We start from the raw sequence: 24,349 nt of genomic DNA, 5'->3' as shown, positions 1-24,349 counted from the left end.
TAATCCCAGCACTTTGGGAGGCCGAGGCAGGCGGATCATGAGGTCAGGAGATTGAGACCACCCTGGCTAACACGCTGAAACCCCGTCTCTACTAAAAATGAGCCGGGCGTGGTGGCGGGCCCCTGTAGTCCCAGCTACACGGGAGGCTGAGGCAGGAGAATGGCGTGAACCCGGGAGGCGGAGCTTGCAGTGAGTCGAGATCGCGCCACTGCACTCCAGCCTGGGCGACACAGAAAGACTCCATCTCAAAACAAACAAACAAACAAACAAAAAAAAAATAAATCTGCCTTTTGTAATAAAAAAAAAAAAAAAGGTACAGTTTGTGCCTTTCATACAACTTGGCCCCTAAATGCAAACCATTTTTATCCCATCTGCTGCTTAAGCAAAGGAAACAGTAATGTGTTCCAACTCTGGAGGCAAAGCTGACTGTTCGACTCCCCCAGATGGTCCTGGACTGTACTTTCTGGGCAAGTGGAGGCATTTCAAGAGTGACTTTGACTAGCCTTAACTTTTTACCAGACTGGGTAACTTTGGAGCCTACCCCTGGCTGAGATGTTGCCTTGCTGTGCTGAGTGTTCAGCTGTGCCACCACGCTCTGTGGGTGCCAGTGACCCTGGGCACAGCAGATGGACCCCCACCCTGGAGGAGCTGCAGCCTGCTCAGGGAGCCAGGGCATGAGTGAAGGAAGCCCAGGGGCTGTGTGAAATCAGAAAGGGGTTGGGGAGTAATGTCAGGATGAAGTCCAGCTTCTTTGTGTGGCTTCTAAGGGCCTCTCCCCAGTCAGCTGGAGCCACTCCTGGCACCAACCATAGTGTTGTTGAATTTCTTTGTTTTTTTTTTTTTTTTTTTTTTTTTTTTTTGAGACAGAGTCTTGCTTGGTCGCCCAGGCTAGAATGCAGTGGTGCGATCTCTGCTCACTGTAACCTCCACCTCCTGGGTTCAAGCGATTCTCCTACCTTAGCCTTCTGAGTGGCTGTGATTATAGGCGCGCACCACCACACCCAGCTAATTTTTGTATTTTTAGTAGAGACGGGTTTCACTATGTTGGCCAGGCTGGTCTTGAATTCCTCACCTCAGCCTCCCAAAGTGCTGGGATTACAGGCATGAGCCACTGCTCCCGGCCTGAGGAACTGAGTCTTGGAGGAACCCAGGGTGGGTGAGTTTGTTCTGGTGAGGATGTGCAGGGGTGTGCAGGCCAGGTTCTGGCCCCCCATACCCACTTGGGGATAGGCAGGACAGCTTCTTGTCAACCCCAAAGAGGCAGCCCCTTTCCTGAGCTGTCAGGCCAGCATCATGTGGTTCCTTTCTTTTCCTTTCCTTCACCTCTTCTACCCTGGTGGCGGGGAAGCTGCTGGTGCAGCCACACGTGGGTGCTGTGTTTTGTGATCGTACTGTTGCACCATTGTTCGGATTGGCTATGTGCAGTAGGAGTCACTCTCCCCATTTGATGGAGGCTTGTCCTCAGCACTTAGCTGAAAACTGGAGGCATCCCCAGGCCCGTGTGAAGTGGAAGCCAGCTCCTGTCCCACTGCATGAGGTGGTCTGCCTTAAGGTGATGGCTACAGGTCTCAAGTCTTTGGCCAGGTTGGGACCTCCTGGGACTCCAGGATCTGCACCTGCTTCAGGGCCCCTTTCCTATCTCTTGGCAGCTGGTGTCTCACCACCCAGAAAGGGCCTGGCACCCTGTTCCCCGCCATCTGTAGCACCCACTTCAGTGGAACCAGAAGATGTGGTTCAGGTAGGCAGATCCCTGGAGAGGTGGGAGGGCCGGGGGTGGAGGGGGTGAGTTATGTGGACAACTATCATTGCAGTGACTGGGTCATGTGAGGAAGTTAGCCCTGACAGTGTTCAGAGGGTGCTTGTTCTCTGTCCCTGCCACACTGGCTTTGGGAATAGGTGTCCCTGACTGGGGCAGTGAGGCATGGGTCAGGAGGCCAGTCCCATTCTGTGGGGAGGGAACTCTACCTCCTTCTCCAGGGCTCAGGTGGGGTCAGGAGATGCCAGCTCTGGCAAGGGCAGAGAGGGCGGTCCACAATGCTGACTTCACCATCATGGGACTGTCAGGAGTTACACACGTAGTAAAGCACAGATTCCCCTTGATTCCTGTGGAGACAGCTCTGAAATTCCTGGCTTGATTTCCTTTAATCCTCTCAACAACCCAGAGAGATCAGCATTATGGGCCCTGATACTCAGATGAGGAAACCGAGGCTTAGTGAGGTTTAGTCATTTGTCCAAGGTTACTCAGTAAGGAAGTGGGGGCCAATTGCCAGTCATCTGTTTGAAGGGCTTAGAGGAAGTGACACCAGCCCTTCACATCTGGACAGCACCTTACAGTGTATAAAGGGCCTTCCCCTCCTGCTCCCATCCGCTCCTTGCTGGAGGGAGCTAGCCCCAGGGCGGGGTCCCCATGAAGGTACATGGGGGTGAGGCTGGCGGGGGTTATACAGTTTCATTCTGCAGGGCAGACCCAAGCCCACACTCAAGCAGCTTGCTCAGGTTCACTGTGCTTGGACATAGAGAAACTGGGATTTAAATCCATGGCAGTTCTAGGAGAGAACAGAAAAGGCAGCTGAAGTGGGCCTGGGAGGACAGGAACCTGTCGGGGGGGGGTCCCCAAAGGGGAGGAGGAGGGGGCAGGAGCCGCTAAGGGGAAGGAGCTGCACAGCCAGGAGCTGCCTGCCTTGGGGGAAGGAAGCCTCAGAAACCGGAAGTCAGGATTTTCGTGTTTCCACACTGGCTCAGTGACCTTGAATAAGGCTTTCTCCCTTTCTGGGCTTTGGCTTCCTCACCTGGGAGACAGTGGCAGCCTCTTGCCCTCTGCCCCTCCTGGGGCCCTGATGAAGTCCATTTCCACCATGAAACCTGGTGCACACTTGAGTGATGGTGGCCGTTGGAGGGAGGGAGAGGGACGTGATGTGAACAAGATGGCTGGTGACCGTGTCCTGCTCCCAACCTCCCCACCTTGTTCTCTGCAGGGCGAGGAGCTTTCCTCAGGCAGCCTGTCAGAGCAGGGCACCGGCCAGACCCCCAGCAGCACGTGTGCGGCCTGCCAGCAGCATGTGCACTTGGTACAGCGCTACCTGGCTGACGGCAGGCTGTACCACCGCCACTGCTTCCGGTGAGTGGCCAGGGCCGCCCGTTACCCCCAAAACCAGGGAGGGTGCTACCATGGGTTCAGCACACACAGTGCGCCAGGCACACCTTGCCAGGCCCTTCGCGCCAGAGCCCCTGGCTTATCCCCATTTTACTGATGAGCAAATCAAGGCTTAGTGAGGGGAAAAGTATTCGCTCAGCCACATGATTCGAGACGGAAACAGGGCTAGAGCACAGGGGTTCTCCTTCCAGCGCCCAGGCTCCTTGAGGATTACTGGGTGATGATGAAGGAGCACTTTAAAAGCCATGTATACTTTAAAAGCCATTGAAAATTAGCCGGGCGTGGTGGTGCACACCTCTAATCCCAGCTACTTGAGAGGCTGAGGCAGGAGAATCTCTTGAACCCGGGAGGCTGAGGTTACAGGGAGCTGAGATCACGCTACTGCACTCCAGCCTGGGTGACAGAGCGAGACTNGGGCGTGGTGGTGCACACCTCTAATCCCAGCTACTTGAGAGGCTGAGGCAGGAGAATCTCTTGAACCCGGGAGGCTGAGGTTACAGGGAGCTGAGATCACGCTACTGCACTCCAGCCTGGGTGACAGAGCGAGACTCTGTCTCAAAAAAAAAAAAAAAAAAAAGGGCCATTGAAGAAAGAAAATAAAATACTTGAGCTGGGCGCAGTGGCTCACGCCTGTAATCCCAGCACTTTGGGAGGCCGAGGAAGGTGAATCACCTGAGGTCAGGAGTCTGAGACCAAGCCTGATCAACATGGTGAAACCTTGTCTCTACTAAAAATACAAAAATTAGCTGGGCATGGTGGTAGGCACCTGTAATCCTAGCTATTCGGAAAGCTAAGGCAGGAATTGGTTGAACCCGGGAGGTGGAGGTTGCAGTGAGCTGAGATCACACCATTGCACTCCAGCCTGGGTGACAGGGCGAGACTCCGTCTCAAAAAAAAAAAAAAAAAAAAAAAAAATTAGCCAAGTGTAGTGGCACACACCTGTAGTCTTAGGCACTTGGGAGACAAAGGACAGAGGCAGGAGGAGGATCACTTGAGCCCAGGAGTTTGAGGCTGCAGTGAGTTATGACTGTACTACTCTACTCCAACCTGGGTGACAGTGAGCCATGCCTCAAAATAAAAGAAACTTTTATAGTAACTCCCAGTAAAAAATACACTTGACATTGTGACTAGATGTAAATATTTACCTGAAATAAAACTGTGTAAGTAGAGGCACAGCTGGAGTAAGAGTTTCACAAAGCACTATTTGGCCTTTCTTGTATGATACAGTCTTATACATTGTATCTTATTCTATTTCATTAACGAAACATAGACGGGAGCGGTGGCTCACGCCTGTAATCCCAGCACTTTGGGAGGCGTAGGCAGGTGGATCACTTGAGGTTAGGAGTTTGAGACCAGCCTGGCCAACATGGTGAAACTCCGTCTCTACTAAAAATACCAAAAAAAAAATTAGCCAGGCATGGTGGCAGATGCCTGTAATCCCAGCTACTAGGAAGGCTGAGGCAGGAGAATCGCTTGAACCCGAGAGGCGGAGGTTGCAGTGAGCTGAGGTCGCACCATTGCACTCCAGCCTGGGCAACAAGAGTGAGACTCCATCTCAAAAAGAAAAAAAAGAAAAAGAAAAGAAAACACAAAACACCACCTGATTGGGTAAAAACCACTGCTTTATTTTCCTGAGCCGCTCCTGGATGCAGCCATTCACTGGATGCCACCTCTCGGGGGGACCTTTGCTTCTTCCTCTTGCAGCATAAACTGAAGGCATGTTTCACAACTTCTGTTGCTGATTTTGTGTGATTTTGGTATCTTATTGTTCCACTATGCTTCTGACAGTTACTGTTTTCTTTATCCTCTGGGAAGTCTAGAGTATGAAGCCTGGAGCTTGGCTGGCAGTTGGGAGGAGGGAAGGGAGGAGACAGCCCTGGGTGCGGCTGGAGGGGTAGCCAGTGGCTGGGCCTGGTTGCCTGGCTAAGTGAACCCCTGTCCTGTCCCCTGCCAGGTGTCGGCGGTGCTCCAGCACCCTGCTCCCTGGGGCTTATGAGAATGGGCCCGAGGAGGGCACCTTTGTGTGTGCAGAACACTGTGCCAGGCTGGGCCCGGGGACACGGTCAGGGACCAGGCCTGGGCCTTTCTCACAGCCAAAGCAGCAGCACCAGCAGCAACTCACAGAAGATGCCAAGGATGTTCCAGGAGGCAGCCCCAGCTCCAGTGCTCCTGCAGGGGCTGAGGCCGATGGACCCAAGGCCAGCCCTGAGGCCCGGCCCCAGATCCCTACCAAACCCCGGGTTCCTGGCAAACCACAGGAGCTGGCTAGTACCCCTGCAGGCCGTCCCACCCCTGCCCCCAGGAAGGCCTCCGAGAGCATCGCCCCAGCACCCCCCACGCCCCGGCCCCGCTCCAGTCTGCAGCAGGAGAACCTGGTGGAGCAGGCTGGCAGCAGCAGCCTCGTGAACGGTGAGCAGGGTGCAGTCGGGGCAGGGTGCACTGGGTGGCAGTGCACTACTGAAGTCTGTGTGTCTGGGAGTGTCTGTCGGCCCCTCTCTGTCTGTGCTGCTGTGTACTGTGCTGTGTTGGGGACTGCCTGTGTTTTTGAGGTTGTTATTATTTATTTATTTATTTATTTTGAGACGGGAGTTTCGCTCTTGTCCCCCAGGCTGGAGTGCAGTGGCGCGATCTCGGCTCACTGCAACTTCCGCCTCCTGGGTTCAAGTGATTCTCCTGCCTCAGCCTCCCGAGTAGCTAGGATTATAGGCATGCGCCACCATGCCCGGCTAATTTTGTTTTTTTTTTTTTTTTTAATAGAGACCCAGTAGAGACAGGGTTTCTCTATGTTGGTCAGGCTGGTCTTGAACTCCCTACCTTAGGTGATCTGCCTGCCTCGGCCCCCCAAAGTGCTGGGATTACAGGCGTGAGCCATGGCGTCCAACCTATTATTATTATTTTTGAGACGGAATCCCACTGTCACCAAAGCTGGAGTGCAATGGCACAATTTCGACTCACTGCAACCTCCGCCTCCCGGGTTCAATCAGTTCTCCTGTCTCAGCCTCCTGAGACAGGCGCCCGCCACCTCGCCCGGCTAGTTTTTTTTTTTGTATTTTTAGTAGAGACGGGTTTCACCGTGTTAGCCAGGTGGTCTTGATCTTCTGGACCTCGTGATCCACCCCGTTCGGCCTCCCAAAGTGCTGGGATTACAGGCTTGAGCCACCCGCGCCCGGCCCTAATTTTGTATTTTTAGTAAAGATGAGGTTTCACCATGTTGGCCAGGCTGGTCTCAAATGCCCGACCTCAGGTGATCTGCCCTCCTCAGCCTCCCAAAGTGCTGGGATTACAGGCATGAGCCACGGCACCCGGCTCTTACTTTTTATTTTTTTTTGAGATGGAATCTCACTCTGTCATCCAGGCTGGAGTACAATGGCACGATCTTGGCTCACTGCAACCTCTGCCTTCCAGGTTCAAGTGATTCTCCTGCCCTAGCCTCCCAAGTAGATGGGACTATAGGGGCATACCACCATGCCTGGCTAATTTTTGTATTTTTGGGTAGAAACGGGTTTTCATCATGTTGGCCAGGCTGATCTCGAACTCCTGACTTCAGGTGATCCGCCTGCCTTGGTCTCCCAAAGTGCTGGGATTACAGGTGTGAGCCACCGTGCCTGGCCTGTTTCTGAGGTTATTAATTCCTGCCACAAATGCCGAGTTCCTGTGGCCTCTGCTGTGCTCTGTTCTCCATGCTGGGATGGTGCAAAGAAAACAGACCCAGGCCCCACCCCTATGCTGCCTTCCTCTGCATGCGCTCTTTTGCATCTGTTCTTGTGGACTTTAGTTTCAGGGTAGGTAGTAAGTGCCACTCCAATGTACCCGTGTGTCCCCAAGGTCTCTGGGACTCTGCACATTGGTGTCCTTCCTGTGTGTCCTGGCCCATCCACAGGCACACCGCAGGTGACCTCCAAGCCCAGCCTCTATGCTTGCCCATGTCTGGAAGGGGAGACCTCAGGGGCTTGTGGGAGAGCAGAGGGGTCAGGTGGGCCTCAGAGCCAGTGTGAGCTTCAGTGGAGACCCCCGGCTCATTCTGTGGGTACATTCTCCCCCAGCCCGACATTGTGAAATGCTCCCAGATGACCTCCCCGGGTTTCAGTGAGCTTGTAGGATTGAGACTCCTTGTATAAGGCTGCTGGGCAGCCCTTATCATTCCATTAGGGAAGGCATTGGTGGCCACGGGGAGAGAGACTCCCAGGGTCACCCTGCGACTTGCACCAGAACATTCTATTTGTTCAGCTCTCGTGGAGGCTGGATCTGAGCTGGCCGCTGGGGACACAGAATACTGTTCAGGCCTATCTGTGCCTTCAGGGCACTCCCAGCGTTGAGGTGGAGACAGGCACAGAGGCACGGGTTTCAGTGGATTGTGGAAGTCTTGTGAAGTTGGAAGGAGGGGAGCAGGGGCTGTTGTGGGATTCGTAGAGGACACTCAGGAGTCCGGGACTTCCAGGAGGAGGTGGCTCCCGGGCTGAACTGAGATGATGTTTTCTGCCCACACTGGGGGGGGGTGGTCTGAGGGGATCTGGGTTGCGTCTTCTTAAATGAAATGCAAATGGGATCTCAGGTGGCCTGGCCTTGACCCCTGACTGTTCTCAGCCACCTGTGTGCTTATCTAATTTCCATGGGCTGGGCTGGGGAGGTGCGAGGGTGCAGGAGGAAGGCGGGGCGCTCCTGGGGAGGCAGCTGCTGTGGCTGGCTCCCTGGGTGCCCACCTCCTGCTGTCCATGAAGGCCTGGCTCACTGTCATTTCGCATGTAGGAAGACTGCACGAACCGCCTGTCCCTAAGCCGAGGGGGACTCTGAAGCCATCTGAGGGGTATGTTGATCCCTGAGGAGCGTTCCTGCTTCAGAGGCCCTGGTGGTGGGAATTGGGGTACTCTGGGGCCGGGTGGGAGAGAGGCTTCCTGTGGATGAGCAACGTGGGGCTCAGGACGGGAAGGAGAGCTGGGCCCACACCCCCTCTCCTGAGGCTCACCCTGGGATTCTTGCAGCCACTGCCCGGCCCCCTCCCCAGGTCCCTGGTCCTGTGGGCAGTGCCCGGTGCAGGCAGCCACCTCTGGTTCCCGTCATCTCTCCAGGCTCCTTTGCCTGTAACGTGGGAGGCCTAGCCTTGATTATAGAGTTGATTTGAGGCTTAGCAGCAGAGTATAGAAAGACCTGAAAAAGCTCAGCTGTAGTACCTGTCCCTCAGGTCCTGCAGCACAGGACCCTGCTTCATGTGGCGGACATCTACTTCAGCTGTTATTTGGGGGCCACGCTTCCCCTATGTGGTCGGTCTGTAGGGAGCCAGGTGGGCCATGGCTGTGCCAGTTGTTAATGTTTACTGAGCCCCTGGCACTCAGCAGGTGCCCTGGTGCCCTGCCCAGTGCTGGACTCCATAGCTCACTGCATCCTTACACCAACCCTGTGAGGCAAGGATGATTAAGGTCCCCATTGAGTAGAAGGAGAGACTAATACAGAGGGCGAGCAGGTGACTTTCCCAGGTTACATGGGTTGTAGATGACAGAGTCCCTCGTCGATCCTTTCCTGGGCTGGATTAACAGCAGCTCTGTGACTTGAAGGTTCACATTCTCTGGGCCTCAAGGGCTGTGACTGTAACAGTCCATTTCAGACTGGTCCCATGGTGCTGGGGGTGGGAGAAGGGAAACGGCCGTTTCTCATCCACCCCCTTTGAAGTGGCCTCCAAACTGTCTAGAGAGAGAAGGAAACTGACCTCTTGCCTCTGCTAATGGTTTCTGCTGCCTCCCCCCTCCCTCCAGGACACCAGCCCCCAGGAAGGACCCCCCATGGATCACGCTGGTGCAGGCGGAACCAAAGAAGAAGCCAGCCCCACTTCCCCCAAGCAGCAGCCCTGGGCCACCAAGCCAGGACAGCAGGCAGGTGGAGAATGGAGGCACCGAGGAGGTGGCCCAGCCGAGCCCAGCGGCCAGCCTGGAGCCCAAACCCTATAACCCTTTTGAGGAAGAGGAGGAGGACGAGGAGGAAGAGGCTCCGGCTGCACCCAGCCTGGCCACCAGCCCTGCCCTGGGCCACCTGGAATCCACACCTAAGTCCCTGCACCCCTGGTACGGCATCACCCCTACCAGCAGCCCCAAGACAAAGAAGCGCCCTGCCCCCCGCGCTCCCAGCGCATCCCCACTGGGTAAGTGCCTTTCCTGGAGCTCTCCTGACAGTCGGAACTTGGAGGTGGGGCCCGGGCCTGAGGTGGGGGTGTGGTGAGGCAGAGCCTCCCAGGCCAGGCACCGTGTGTTTCATGGGTGACCTCTCATTTAATCCTAGAGCAAACCTGTGAGTAGGTATCGTCACCTCCACTTTGCAGGTGAGGAGACTGAGGCACAGAGAGGCTAAGTAGTTTGCCTAAAGCCTCTCAGTGCTTAAGCTGTGGAGGCAGGATTTGAACCCACAGAGTCTGGCCTGAGTCCATCTCTTCACCCTCCCTGTCGTGCTCGTTAAATGTGATGTCCATTGGTGTCCTCAGTGCAGCGAGGGGCTCACAGAAAGGAGGGGTTTGCTTGAATCCTAACTCCGTCACTATCGCTGCCGTTCCTGAGCGACCTGGGCTCTCACCTGGCCATGTGTGATCAGGTGTAATGACTCTGACTGTCCCTGAGTCTGTCTGTAGTCCTCCATGTGACATGGTGGCTCAGCTCCAGGCTGCTGGGCCTCCTCCGCCCAGTGCTTACCACCTCACCCAGGCATGCTGGAGTTTTTGGCCCTCACCTTCTCCCAGTCTTCTGATACCCTGAGCTGGGTTTTTGGCCCTCACCTTCACCACGGCTGGGTCTGGCCGCCTCTGAGAGTCCCATGGGACCCCCTCACACAGTGGGACAAGAGCATGTCAGAGCTGGCAGAGGCAGGTGCTCAGGGGGTCCGAGTGGAGCCCTGGGAGCCCAGCTGAGGCTGGCCTGTCTAGGTGGAGGTGGTGGACAGCTTCAGGGGACAGCAGAGGGGCATGAGCTCTAGAGTCAGATACAGTGGATTCAATCCCAGCCTTTTCTGGGGTGAGCACCCTCTCCTCTCTGAACCTGTTGCCTCATCTGGAAAATGCAGATAATGTGTTTGGAAGCATCATATCTGTCAGCCACAAGGAGAGAAATTGGTGCCCGGCAGTGCCTGTCCCAGAGCTGGTGGCTCTGGGACACAGCGAGGGCTGTGTGCCCCTCCCCCCTGCCTCCACACTGCAGATCAGGGGCAGACGAGAGGCCGCCTCTCTTCCTCTGGCATTCCCAAGGTGGTTTTGCTGTGGGTGCCTTCACGGGGGCTGTGGGGAGTGTGGGGAAGTGGAGGCAGCAGGCAGAATGCAAGGTGGGAGGGGCAGGATGGACTCGGGTGGCTGGATGCACCTCACAACTTCGGTCCTGCTGGGCATTTGCTGTTCCCTGGGCCTTGGCCCTGTCTCGATGTGGAGGGCTTGGGTTTCCAGGGCTGCCTGCGGCTCTGTTGAGAGTGGAGCTGAGAGGTGGGGCTGGAAGCCCTTGTGATGCTCCCCTTGTGAGGTGTCCTGGTGCTCGTCTGCACAGCTCTCCACGCCTCCCGCCTCTCGCACTCGGAGCCGCCCTCAGCCACACCATCGCCAGCGCTCAGTGTGGAGAGCCTGTCATCCGAGAGCTCCAGCCAGACTGCAGGTGGGGAGCTTCTGGAGCCGCCAGCTGTGCCCAAGAGCTCCTCAGAGCCTGCTGTCCATGCCCCTGGCACCCCTGGAAACCCTGTCAGCCTCTCTACCAACTCCTCTCTGGCGTCCTCTGGGGAGCTAGTGGAGCCTAGAGTGGAACAAATGCCTCAAGCCAGCCCTGGCCTTGCCCCCAGGACCAGGGGCAGCCCAGGTCCCCAGCCAGCCAAGCCCTGCAGTGGCGCCACCCCAACACCTCTCTTGTTGGTTGGAGACAGGAGCCCCGTGCCTTCCCCTGGAAGCTCGTCCCCACAGCTGCAGGTAAAGGTGAGTACCCCTCACCCTCGCTAAAAGTGACATCCTCTCTAGTGGATGTGGGTCTGGTCTCAGGGCAGAAATGTCCAGGGCCTTCTCTTTTTTTTTTTTTTTTTTGAGATGGAGTCTTGCTCTGTGGCCCAGGCTGGAGTGCAGTGGCACGATCTTGGCTCACTGCAAGCTCCACCTCCCAGGTTCATGCCATTCTGCCTCAACCTCCCGAGTAGCTGGGACTACAGGTGCCCACCACCACGCCTGGCTAATTTTTTTTTGTGTGTGTGTGTTTTTAGTAGAGACAGGGTTTCAACATGTTAGCCAGGATGGTCTCGATCTCCTGACCTCATGATCCGCCCACCTCGGCCTCCCAAAGTGCTGGGATTACAGGCGTGAGCCACCACGCCCGGCTGTTCAGGGCCTTTTCTATCTTTGCTGGCCTCTGATTTCCTGAGTGGCCTTGGCCAGCCTATCTACCCATTACCCACTCTGTTCATTGAGGCACAAACCCAGTGTGCCTTCTTCCATCCATCTGCCAGAGCTCCCACCCATCTATCCACCTGTCCACACGCATAGCCTTCCAGGTCTTAGGTATCAGGGCCCCTGTTTGCCTCCCATCATCTGCACTGGCCTATTTGGGTTCCATTCACCAGCCACTAGTCATCCCGTATTGTCTGTCCACTCTTCCGTTCACTCAGGCTCTACTGATGCCAGACCCTGGGCAGAGTTGTATTAAAACCCTGTCCTGGCCGGGCGCGGTGGCTCACACCTATAATCCCAGCACTTTAGGAGGCTGAGGCAGGCGGATCACTTGAGAATAGGAGTTTGAGACCAGCCTGGCCAGCATGGTGAAACCCCATCTTTACTAAAAATACAAAAATTAGCCAGGTGTGGTGGTGGGCACCTGTAATCCCAGCTACTCGGGAGGCTGAGGCAGAATTGCTTGAACCCGGGAAGGGGAGGTTGCAGTGAGCTGAGATGGCCCACAGCCTGGGTGACAGAGTAAGACTCTGTCTCAGAAAAAAAAAAGACCTTGTCTTTGGCCTCCAGGGGCTCACGATCTGCTCAGGGAGATAGGCATAATGGTCGTTTTGGAAGGTGACCCATGGTAGGGCACAGAGCGGAGGGGATGACTCCCTTCTGCAGAGACCTGGGTCTCCCCACCATGGAACAGGGGAGCTGGGGTTTCTGAATGCCTCCCAAGTGCATGGCTGCCTGGGCTCCCCAGGTCATGTGGACATTGTGGTCCCTTATCTCCAAGGCGCTCCCAGCCAGGTCAGGCGAAGGGGTTGTAATGAGCACGCTGCTGCATGTGGAGTTTGTAGTGGGCAGGGGGTCAGCCCCCAACAGGCAGAAGGACCCAGGACACACTGCTTTCCTGGATGCTTCCGTTGTGTGCCATGGGGGTGTTTACCGAGCAGAGCAGATGTGGCCCTATCCTGTCCTCCTGCTCCCTTGCTGGGCTTTGTCTTTTCTTGGGTGACATGGGCGTGGGGAGGGTCTGGCTAGGCACCCGTCCAGGCTGCTCCTGTTCCACATATGCTGTGTGCTGTGGGCTCACCTATTTCTCAGCCCCACACTGAGAACCTGGGGATTGCCTGGGCTCAGGACTTTCCTCCGGACACCTAGTTCATGAGGGGCCTCTCTTGCAGCCACAGCCCTTTTGGAAGGTCCCATGCTCTGCAGGCCTCTGAGCTCTCAAGGCTCATCTGGCCCCAGGTAGAGGGTGGCAGGATGGCCTTTGTGGGGCAGCTGAAATTGTGGCCTGACCCTGCCCATGTGCCTCAGGCACCACTGAACCTTCCCTGGCCCTGGCAAGAGCCTCTTGGGCACTGCTTCTGGCTCTGCCTCCCATCTGCTGTGTGTCCTGGAGCAGGCCCCATTCTCCTCTGGGCCTCGGGCTCCCACACATGGTGAGGGGCTGCCTAGCACTAAGTGTCCTGAGTGCTCGGAAGACTCCCTGGCTCCTTGGTGGTGGAGGGCACGGGGGTGGGTCAGCTTCGGTTTCTCCTGTTTTGTGTCCTGGGCTGCGTAAAGATTGGTCTGAAGTTTTGAGGCTGAGAAAAGGCTGAAAACCTTTGAGGGGCTCAGGGGCTTTGGGCTGCTTGGCTCTGCCGGCCCCTCTGGGTGTGTTGGAGGGGGCAAAACCCCAAGTACACCTCCTTGTGGGGAACCCCTGTCCCACTGTCACCCCAGGATTAGGAGAGAATTTCAGAGGCAGTGGGGACCTTCAGGTGCCACCCTGGGTCATTGGGTAGGTGCTGCCGTGTGGGAGCCAAGTCCTGGCTCCTTGCTGTGCCCAGACTTGGGCCCTGGCACCCTCCCTGCTTCAGAAACCCCAGAGCAGACCCCACCCCGAAAGCCTCTCTGCCTGGGCTGGCACAGACCTCCCCCTGCTCTGCAGCTGCTGAGGGAAAGCTGGGTCAGTGCTTCTTGGAGCATCCCAGGTCTCAGGTGAGGCCTCTGTAAGGGACTCACAGTGACTCCTGTTTCCCATGAGCTGGGAAGAGTGGTTGGGAAATAGTGACGTTGCCCATGTGGTGGGCAGGGCCTTGCCATGCCCCGGTGGTGGGGCTGCCCCGGCTGTGCTGGCCTCAGAGAGGGCAGGGGTCTCCCCAGAGGCACGGAAGAATGCAGAGCCTGGGCTCTGGGTGTGTGGGTACTGGGCTGGGCAGCAGAGGATGAGATCTTTCTCTGGCAGGGAGGGAGGTACCCTCTTACTCCATCTGGTCAGGCACTTCCTGGCTGGGTGACCCTGGGCGAAGAACTTCACCTCTCTGAGCCTCAGAGTCCCCACTGGGGAGAGGGTGGTTATGAGGCCTGAATGAACTACCAGAGCTCTGTCTTGCCCTACACTCCATGCCACTCTGTGCCTCTAGGGAAACCCCTGCCTTCCCTGAGGCTAGCACAGCCAGGCACCCCCACCACTGGGGCATAATAGGGCACTGCCTACCACATGGGCAAGGTTCTAACCACTACCCCTCAATGCTAGATGGCTGCCCAGGCCCTGAAACAGACAGATTCTCATCCCAGCCCGGGCTCATGGGAAGTGTGTGGCCATGAGCAAATGACTAAACCTCTCTGAACTTGAGTTTACTCAGCTGTGAAATGGGCATTGTGGGCTGGGCCCGGTGGCTCAAGCCTGTAATCCCAGCACTTTGGGAGGCCGAGATGGGCGGATCACCAAGGTCAGGAGATCGAGACCTCCTGGCTAACATGGTGAACCCCGTCTCTACTAAAATACAAAAAACGGCCGGGCGCGGTGGCTCCAAGGCCTGTAATCCCAGCACTTTGGGAGGCCGAGACGGGCGGATCCGAGGTCAGGAGATCGAGACCATCCTGAGCTAACACGGCTGAAACCCCGTCTCTACTAAAAAAAATACAAAAAAACTAGGCCGGGCGAGGTGGCAGGCGCCTGTAGTCCCAGCTACTCGGAGGGCTGAGGCAGGAGAATGGCGTAAACCCGGGAGGCGGAGCTTGCAGTGAGCTGAGATCCGGACCACTGTACTCCAGCCTGGGCGACAGAGCGAGGACCTCCGCCTCAAAAAAAAAAAAAAAAAATACAAAAAACTAGGCCGGGTGAGGTGGCGGGGCACCCTGTTAGTCCCAGGCTACTCGGGAGGCTGAGGCAGGAGAATGGCGTCAACCTGAAAGGCGGAGCTTGGCAGTGGAGCCTGAGAATTCTGGCCACTGCACTCCAGTTGGGCAACAGGGGGGGGGCGGGGGGGGGGGTGCGAACTCCGTCTCAAAAAAAAAAAAAAAAAAAAAAAAAAAGAAATGGGCATTGTGATACCCACTTGGCAGGGTGCTTGGGAGAATTCAACACAAATGTATAAAAAGGCGAGGTGTGGTCATCCCAGCACTTTGGAAGGCCCAGGCAGGAGGATCACTTGAGCCCAGGAGTTTGAGACCAGCCTGGGCAACAAAGTGAGACGTGTCTTTACAAAAAAAAATACAAAAAATTAGCCAGGCATGGTGGTGCGAGCCTGTAGTCTCAGCTTCTCGAGAGGCTGAGCTGGGAGGATCGCTGGAGCCCTAGGAGGCTGAGGCTGCAGTGGAGCCGTGGTTATGCCACAGCTGCACACCAGCCTGGTGACAGAGTGAGACTGTCTCAAAAAAGTGTAAAAAGTATCCAGTGCAGTAATTGACAGGCAAGAAGAGCCCTGGAAATGGAAAGTTTATTGGATGACTGAGTGCATCAGAGACGGAATTCGAGGAGACTGTCTCTTTGCCTGGGTCCTGCTGGCCCTGGAGTGCTGGTCTGCTTTCCACGGTCCCAGATATCAGGCTGCTGGGGTCTCACATGCCATCTTCTCAGACTCACCCTGTGTCACGTCTCCTTGCCTTTAGTCCTCCTGCAAGGAGAATCCTTTTAACCGGAAGCCATCGCCTGCAGCGTCCCCAGTCACAAAGAAGGCCACCAAGGGTTCCAAGCCTGTGAGGCCTCCTGCCCCAGGACACGGCTTCCCACTCATCAAACGCAAGGTACTAGCTTGGAGACCCCTGAGACCAGGCTGGCCTGGGCTGGCACCTCCCACTCCGCAGCTGCAGGCTTCCCCTGGGACTCCAGGGAGGCTGGCTGGCTGGGCAGCTGGCCTCAGATGCTCAAGAGAGCGCTCTTGGGCGGCCCAACTTGAAGGTCTAACTTGCAGTCCGGAAAGATTTGGAGCAGATCAGCCCTTCACCACCAAAAGCAGTAGGTGGTGCCTTTAATTTGTTACTAACAAGTTCAAGTATCAAGCACTCATGATACGCTGCTACTTAAGCTGATTAGAGTGTTCTCAAGTTTCTCTCTCTAATAAGGTCACTCCCACTGACATTGCGGTAGCCTTTCTGGAGTGGCAGAGAGGAGGCGCTTCTGTGAAGGGCAGGGAGTCATGCCACCTTCTGGTGTGCCTGTTGGTGCTGGGACCAGTGGCATGCAGGGTTGTGGCTGTCCCCACACTGACCCCTTCCCTACACTGGGACCCTGCCTTCTAACCATGCTGGGGTGGGGGGCAGGGCCCGGGCCCTGGAGCCACCAGTGGTCAATGCTGGCCAGAGAAGAGGGCAAGGCTCCTGACAGCGACCAGGCAAGGGAGGGCTCGGCTGGCCGTCAGGTGACCAGGAGCTGTTGGGCAGGTCCAAGCTGACCAGTACATCCCTGAGGAGGACATCCACGGAGAGATGGATACCATTGAGCGCCGGCTGGATGCCCTGGAGCACCGTGGGGTGCTGCTGGAGGAGAAGCTGCGTGGTGGCCTGAATGGTGCGGGAGCGGCTGGGAGGGCCTGCTGGGTGGGGCTGGGGGCAGGAGCCTCTATTCCCTGGGGAACTGAGCCAGGCACGGTGGCCAGCCCTGGCCTCAGTGGGTGTCTGGCTTCCAGAGGGCCGTGAGGATGACATGCTGGTGGACTGGTTCAAGCTCATCCACGAGAAGCACCTATTGGTGCGGCGAGAGTCCGAGCTCATCTATGTGTGAGTCTCCCCACCTGGGGCAGCCCTCCCTGGAATCCGTAGAGCTTAGAACGGAGAACCCTTACCCTCTTCCCTCATCAGTAACAGCACAGGCCAGGGCAGCCGGGGCTCGGGCAGAATTGTTAAGAGTCACCTTATTCCCACCTCTAGCTTCAAGCAGCAGAACCTGGAGCAGCGCCAGGCTGATGTCGAGTATGAGCTCCGGTGCCTCCTCAATAAGCCAGGTGAGCGCAGCCACTGGCATTCCCCTGGCACCTGCCCCGGGGCCTGGTGATATGGAGGAGTGGGGGAGCGGGCAGACAAAACCCCAGGGGGATGCACAGGCAGACTAGGGACAGGGCCAGAGGAGGAGGTGCAGGGCAGGGCTGTCTGGGTCACCCCCGAGGATGGGAGAGACTATAACAGGCAGTAAGCTGGCCGGGGCTGCATTGGAGAGGGAACCGCACAGACAGTGTGGGTTGTGGACATCCGTGATACCAGGGATGACAGACTCTCAGTGAATGAAGATCAGGCCCAGGACCTGCCCGGCCTGATGTGTACATGGGTCAGACTGTTCCTTGTTCTGCTGCTAACTTGCTATGTGACCTTGGGCAGGATTCTTAGCCTCACTGAGCCTCAGTGGCTTCAAGTGTAAGACGGGAATGAAGGTCCCCACCTCCTTGGGTATTCTTGGGACCAGAAGACCGTGGACGGTTGAGGGGCTGATGGCTGACGGTTACCTTGTGGCTGAGTTGGGGTTTGGTGAGGAGGGCTCCTCACACGCCCTGTGACAGTGGAATGCAGTGAACCGCAGCTGCAGGCAGAGACCCCAGGACTGTGGAGAGCCCAGAGTTGGGAGCCAAGGCTTTTGACCACTTTCTTATGGCTCAGGCATGGTGCCAGCCCTGGGCAAGTGCCATGTTGACAGATGGGAAGTGGAGGGCCAGAGAGGTCAAGGGACTTGGCTGTGGGTGAGGGGCTGGGCTTCCATCCACATCTCTGATCTGGGGCTGTCCCTGCACACACAGCCCCTCCAGACTGTGGGGATGGTGGCAGGGAAACTGTCTACTGACTGGGGAATTTGGGAGGCTAGAACATCCCAGGGGAAGCCACAGAATGTCCCAGGCTTCCTCTGCCTTGTGTGAGTCACTCCCGACTCTCCAGGAGGCTGGGGTGCGGTCACCACTTGGATCCCACAGCGGCGCCCTGTGGCCAGAGTAGGCATGGCTCCTCTGCCTCCCTGGCTAGCCTGGCCCTGGGCTTACTGGGGCTTCTCCAGCCCTCCTGTGGTGGCTGTGCGTCCTGGGCTTGTCAGCCTGTCCCGGATGTTGCTTTTGGAAGGGTGAGGCTGGTGTATGAGGCCCCGAGTCCAGTACACCATGAGGGCCATTGCTTGGGGGCATCAGGCTGCTGGGTTCAAATACCAGCTCCACCTTTACTGCGTGGCACTGGTCAGAGATTTCATGTCCCCGAGTCTCCGTTTCCCCACACGTAGACTGGGGACATAACGTACCCAGGCCCCAGATATGGGAAATGGCAAAGTGAGATTCAAACTTGGGTGGTGATTTGGAGGCCCTGCTCTGTCTCCAGAACCAGGTTGGGCCACCTGCTTCTCAATTTTGGCAAGGTGAGGCCATGGGGTAGAGGGGCAGTGGCCAAGGGGGCTTCAGGATATTTATTTATTTTTGGGGGGTATTTATTTATTTATTATTATTTTTTAATTTATTTTTTATTTTTTGAAGATGAGTCTCCTCTGTCACCCAGGCTGGAGTGCAGTGGTGTGGATCTTGGCTCACTGCAAGCTCTGCCTCCCAGGTTCACCGCCATTCACCTGCCTCAGCACTCCGAGTAACTGGGACTACAAAGCGCCCGCCACCACGCCCGGCTAATTTTTTGTATTTTTAGTAGAGCGGTTTCCCATCTTAGCCAGGATGGTCCTCGATCTCCTGACCCTCATGATCCAACCCGCCTCAGCCTCCCAAAGTGCTGGGATTACAGGCCCTGAGCCACTGCACTTGGCCCTATTTATTTTTTATTATTTTTTACTATTATTTATTTGAGACGACTCTCACTCTGTTGCCCAGGCTGGAGTGCAGTGGCACAATCTCGGCTCACTGCAAGCTCCGCCTCCCCAGGTTCACGCCGTTCTCCTGCCTCAGCCTCCCTAGTAGCTGGGATTACAGAGGCGCCTGCCACCCCGCCTGGCTGTTTTTGTATTTTTAGTAGACATGGTGTTTCACCGTGTTAGCCAGGGTGGTCTCGATCTCCTGACCTCGTGATCCACCCACCTCAGCCTCCCAAAGTGCTGGGATTACAGGCGTGATCCACCGTGCTCAGCCCTGGCCCTATTTATTATTGTTATTATTATTATTTGAGTTGGAGTCTCGCTCTGTCACGCAGGCTGGAGTGCAGTGGTGCGATCTTGGCTCACTGCAAGCTCCGCCTCCCGGGTTCACGCCATTCTCCTGCCTTAGCTTCCCAAGTAGCTGGGACTACAGACGCCCGCCACCACGCCCAGCTAATTTTTTGTATTTTTAGTAGAGATGGGGTTTCATCGTGTTAGCCACGATGGTCTCGATCTCCTGACCGCGTGATCTGCCTGCCTCAGCCTTCCAAAGTGCTGGGATTATAGGTGTGAGCCACTGCACCCGGCCTATTAGTTTTTTTGAGATGGAGTGTCACTGTGACACCCAGGCTGAAGTGCAATGGCGTGAACTCGGCTCACTGCAATCTCCGCCTCCCGGGTTCAAGTGATTCTCCTGCCTCAGCCTCCCCAGTAGCTGGGATTACAGGCGCCCGCCACCACACCTGGCTAAGGATATTTATTTATTTATTTATTTATTTATTTATTTATTTATTTTTGAGACAGAGTCTTGCTCTGTTGCTCAGGCTGGAGTGCAGTGGCATGATCTGAGCTCACTGCAACCTCTACCTCCTGGGTTCAAGCAATTCTCCTGCCTCAGCCTCCCTAGTATCTGGGATTTCAGATGTGCACCACCACGCCTGGCTAATTTTTGTATTTTTAGTAGAATGAGGTTTCACCATTGGACCAGGCTGGTCTCGAACTCCAGACCTCCGGTGATCCACTTGCCTCAGCCTCCCAAAGTGCTGGGATTACAGGCATGAGCCACCAGGCCCGGCCTAGGATATTTATTTGAAGGCAGAGAAGCCTGTGGCGGTAGATGTTGTGGAGGGAAGGCCAAGTGTAGGCACTCATCCCTGGAGCCTGCAGGCTGGGGGAGGGGAAATACTAGGGCTCTGGTGGGCCCCTGGGGTGGTCCTGTGGGTTGGCTGGGGCCTTGAGAGGGGAGGAGGCTGGAGGGGCAGCAGGTGTGCCTGGCTTCAGGGGAGCCTCCTGCTGGGCTCCCTGCCCCCAGCATCCCCTCTAGTCTACCTTCCTCCACAGCCTTGGGTAAATGTCCCAGTATGTCACTTGGATCATGTTGCTTCTCCTGCTGGAGGGGCCCTGGGGTTCCCTGTTGTCTCCTGTCGCCTGCCCCACTCTGTCCCTCCTGAATCTTGCCTCCCGCCAGAAGCCACCTAGTGAACATTTGTTGAATGGATGAATGAACATAAGCATGAGACTCTTGGTGCCGCCCTGTTCTTGCAGCATGTGCTCTGCTGGCCCTGCTGGGGCCCTTTGCAGGCTCTTTGGTAGGCAGCCTGGTGTCCTTGGTCTCTTCTGTCAATAACCTTCTTTTCCCAAGAACTTGTAAGCCCCACCTATCGGGGCCCTTCCTTTCTGCGCTGTTAGTATCTAGCATGGTATTTAGCACGGGGCTGGCCTGCAGCACTTAGGCAGTGGCTCCTGGCGGCCGGGGGAGGAAGAGGGCTTTCCTATCACTCATGCCCCCTAACTTTTCTCCCTGGGCAGAAAAGGACTGGACGGAGGAGGACCGGGCCCGGGAGAAGGTGCTGATGCAGGAGCTTGTGACCCTTATTGAGCAGCGCAACGCTATCGTCAACTGCCTGGATGAGGACCGGCAGAGGTGACATGGCCAGGGCTGGGGGCTCCTGGGAGACAGGGCCAGAGCAGATCAGGCCCATGGCCCCATGGGTGGGGCAGCTCCCTGGAGAGCCAAAGACACAGCCCACACCTCAGGCCAGGCCAGCCCTGCCCTCCTACCAGCGATCCCAGTACACCCTTGCTCAGCCCTGTGTGGACAGAGAGGGCATCTGCTCCTTCCTCCTGTGGGACTCTCAGCTGCTGCTGTTTTTTTTTTTTTATTTTTTATTTTTTGAGACAGCATTTCGCTCTTATTGCCCAGGCTGTAGTGCAATGGTGTAACCTTAGATCACTACAGCCTCTGCCTCCCAGGTTCAAGCAAATCTCCTACCTCTGCCTCTCGAGTAGCTGGGATTACAGGCATGAGCCACTACACCCAGCTACTTTTTGTATTTTTAGTAGAGACAGGGTTTCACCATGTTGGCCAGGCTGATCTCGAACTCCTGACCTCAGGTGATCCACCTTGGCCTCCCAAAGTGCTGGGATTACATGCGTGAGCCACCATGCCCAGCCTAACTGCTGCTGCTTATTTCAGGGAGGAAGAGGAAGACAAGATGTTGGAAGCCATGATCAAGAAGAAAGGTGAGGCCCTTGCTGGGGATGAGGCTGGTGCCAGTTGAACTTCGGCATTGGGGGTAGAAGGGAGGGATTGGTTGAAGGGAGGATTGGAGTGGGCACTACCAGGATGGCTGTGCACAAACTCCGCAGCCTCTGTTTTGCAGAGAGGGCTGTGTGTAGCAAGAGAGGCCAGCCTACAACCAGGAAGGCTGTGGCTTAGGCTTGGAGGGTAGCCGTGGGATGCCCTGATGCCCACAGAGACAACTGTGGATTTGCCCTCAGCTGTGCATTCCCCCTTGAGATCTGCAGCTGGTTTTGTTGGAGTCTGTGGGCCCAAACAGCAGTGCTTCCTGGGGACCAAGTGGTGCTTGGAACAGTTAAAAGAGTACTGGACAGGAGATCGAGACCATCCTGGCTAACACAGTGAAACCCCATCTCTATTAAAAATACAAGAAATTAGCCAGGCGTGGTGGCGGGCGTCTGTAGTCCCAGCTACTCGGGAGGCTGAGGCAGGAGAATGGCGTGAACCTGGGAGGTGGAGCTTGCAGTGAGCTGAGATTGTGCCACTGCACTCCAGCGTGGGCGACAGAGCAAGACTGCGTCTCAAAAAAAAAAAAAATGGTAAATGGGGCTGGGCACGGTGGCTCATGCCTGTAATCCCAGCACTTTAGGAGGCTGAGGTGGGCTCATCGCCTGAGGTCAGAAGTTTGAGACCAGCCTGGCCTAACATGGTGAAACCCCATCTCTATGAAAAATACAAAAATTAGCTGGGTATGGTGGCACACTTCTGTAGTCCCACCTACTTGGGAGGCTAAGGCAGGAGAATTTCTTGAACCAGGCGGCAGAGTTTGCAGTGAGCTGAGACTACACCATTGCACTCCAGCCTGGGTGACAGAGAGTCTGTCTCATAAAAAAAAAAAAGAAGGCCGGGCATGGTGGCTCAAGCCTGTAATCCCAGCACTTTGGGAGGCCGAGACGGGCGGATCACGAGGTCAGGAGATCAAGACCATCCTGGCTAACACGGTGAAACCCCGTCTCTACTAAAAAATACAAAAAAGAAAACTAGCCGGGCGAGGTGGCGGGCGCCTGTAGTCCCAGCTACTCGGGAGGCTGAGGCAAGAGAATGGCGTAAACCCAGGAGGCAGAGCTTGCAGTGAGCTGAGATCTGGCCACTGCACTCCAGCCTGGGTGACAGAGCCAGACTCCGTCTCCAAAAAAAAAAAAAAAGATAAATGAATGCCATGCTTCAGAATTCCCAGATTCTAGGCCGGGTGTGGTGGCTCATGCCTGTAATCCCAGCACTTTGGGAGGCCAAGGCCGGGGGGATCACAAGCTCAGGAGATGGAGGCCATCCTGGCTAACACAGTGAAACCCCGTCTCTACTAAAAATACAAAAATTAGCCAGGCATGGTGGCGGGCTTCTGTAGTCCCAGCTACTCGGGAGGCTGAGGCAGGAGAATCGCTTGAACCCAAGAGGCAGAGGTTGCAGTGGGCCAAGATTGCGTCATTGCACTCCAGCCTGTATGAGACTCAGTCTCCAGAAAAAAAAGAACTCCTGGATTCTGCATGTGCTGACCATCCTGATCTTTCCCCAAACACTGGAGGTGGGAGGGGGAGGATGGGCCGCATCCTCTAGATGAAGAGACAGAGGCTGGGAAAGGTGAGTGGCTTGTCCCTCCCAGGCTCCACACAGGAAGTGGTGGGGCTGGCTGAGCCCTGCTGGCCATGCCCAGGCCTGTCACTGGCTCTAGCCTGCCCTGGATGGACTCTTCTCCACTTAAGTGCTCCTCTGTCTGTGCTGCAGAGTTCCAGAGGGAGGCTGAACCCGAGGGCAAGAAGAAGGGGAAGTTCAAGACCATGAAGATGTTGAAACTGCTAGGAAACAAACGTGATGCCAAGAGCAAGTCCCCCAGAGACAAGAGCTAACAGCACGAGAAGCCAGTTGGGGACTGCCCCCTCCTGGACCAGCCCCTGGGCTGTGCTCTGTTTGAAGGGGGCCCTGCTCCCCTCAGATCAGTCAGGAGGAAGATGACTAAGGGAAGAGATCCTCTGGGTGATGGCCTCTTCCTCCTCAGGGGCTTCTGACTGCTCTGGGCCAAAGAGTCTCTTCTTTCTTCTCCAAGCCCCAGGCAGAGGTGACTTGGCCCTGCCCAACCTGATTCTGATGACTGCAGATGCTGCAGTCCCAAGGGGCAAATAGGGTCCCAGGGTCCAGGGAAGGGTGCCTGCTGAGCACATCCACCCCCTCACCCTGCCCAGCCCCTGCCATGAGCTCTGGCCTGGGTCTCCACCTCCAGGGTCCTGCTCTTCCAGGCAGGCCAGGAAGTGGCGCTGGGCCGCACTGGCTTCTTCCTGCCCCAGCCCTGGCTCTGAGTCTCTGTCTTCCTGTCCTGGGCAGGCGCCCCTGGATCTCAGTTTCTCTCACTCAGGAGCTCTGTTTCTGAAGTCTCCAGTTAAGTTTGAGTTTATGACTGAGAGGCCTGTACTGTCAGACGTGAATGGGCCTGACGGGCAAATCCATCCCTCTCTCCCTCACAGTTCCAGGAACAGCTTCCCTTGTCTCCCCTTACTCCACAGGGAGCCTCCCTTGCCAGGACCAGGGCTGCGATGGCCATGCTGGGGCATTGGGTGCCCTGTTGGCTGCTGTCAGTGCTGCCCCCAGGCTGCAGTTCCAGTCCCTGGTTGTCAGGTAGGAAGAGGGTACACTGAAGCACGTGCTCATCTCGTTTCCTTAACGTCTGCAGTCTGACCCCTCATTTAGGCTTTCCTCCGCCACCCCGGTCTAGGGGAGAGGCTCGCCCCCGCCCGTGGTCATCACTGGTCTGTCTCCCCTGTGGTCTGTTCTCTCCCTGACTCCCTCCCACCGCAGGCCTGCTCGCCACTCGCCCCTCTGGGATGGCTATGGGAGAGGAGGAGTAATGGGGGCCACCACCTTTTCTACAGGAAATGTGCCCAGCAGCTCTTGGTCAAAGCACTGTTGCTATAAGCTATCTCTGGGACGCCTCTAGGCCCCCTTCCCTCTACACGCCTCTGGGAAAAGATCACACTGTATTAACTCTCGAGGAGTTTCCTCGCCAATAAACAGACAACCTCAACTGCCAGTGCCCTGCCGCCTCTGGCCACAGCGGCAGCCTTGTCTGCCCTCCCGCATGCCTCTGCCACAGCTGGTGGCTGAGCATCTCTGGTCCCCCAGAGGCCATGTTGGGGCCATCCTCCAAGAGGGATCTCTGCCCTCACCGCCTGCCACTGGGCAGGATCCCTTTCCTCTGCAGGGAGAGGTGGCTCCTCG

At 56.3% G+C, this 24,349-nt stretch overlaps 1 protein-coding gene across 1 annotated transcript in view; it reads left to right on the top strand.

Annotated features, from left to right (window-relative positions):
- The window catches only part of MICALL1 (MICAL like 1), a 45,864-nt gene extending 21,680 nt beyond the window's left edge, over nt 1-24,184 (top strand). The window contains exons 4-16 of the mRNA XM_017861293.1: nt 1,650-1,738; nt 2,976-3,118; nt 5,109-5,563; nt 7,901-7,958; nt 8,902-9,284; nt 10,663-11,078; nt 15,411-15,545; nt 16,182-16,308; nt 16,427-16,517; nt 16,668-16,741; nt 20,371-20,485; nt 21,038-21,084; nt 22,865-24,184. Of these exons, the coding sequence (XP_017716782.1) occupies nt 1,650-1,738; nt 2,976-3,118; nt 5,109-5,563; nt 7,901-7,958; nt 8,902-9,284; nt 10,663-11,078; nt 15,411-15,545; nt 16,182-16,308; nt 16,427-16,517; nt 16,668-16,741; nt 20,371-20,485; nt 21,038-21,084; nt 22,865-22,986 (2,255 nt within the window). The 3' untranslated portion in view covers nt 22,987-24,184. The remainder of the gene's footprint in view (nt 1-1,649; nt 1,739-2,975; nt 3,119-5,108; nt 5,564-7,900; nt 7,959-8,901; nt 9,285-10,662; nt 11,079-15,410; nt 15,546-16,181; nt 16,309-16,426; nt 16,518-16,667; nt 16,742-20,370; nt 20,486-21,037; nt 21,085-22,864) is intronic.
- The last annotated feature ends 165 nt before the right edge of the window (nt 24,185-24,349 follow it).

This window comes from Rhinopithecus bieti, unplaced genomic scaffold, assembly GCF_001698545.2.
Source record: "Rhinopithecus bieti isolate Rb0 unplaced genomic scaffold, ASM169854v2 scaffold_56975, whole genome shotgun sequence".
In the NCBI taxonomy this organism is placed as follows: Eukaryota; Metazoa; Chordata; class Mammalia; order Primates; family Cercopithecidae; genus Rhinopithecus; species Rhinopithecus bieti.
Note: the sequence above shows the minus strand (reverse complement) of the source record. Positions and strands in the feature narration are given on the sequence as shown.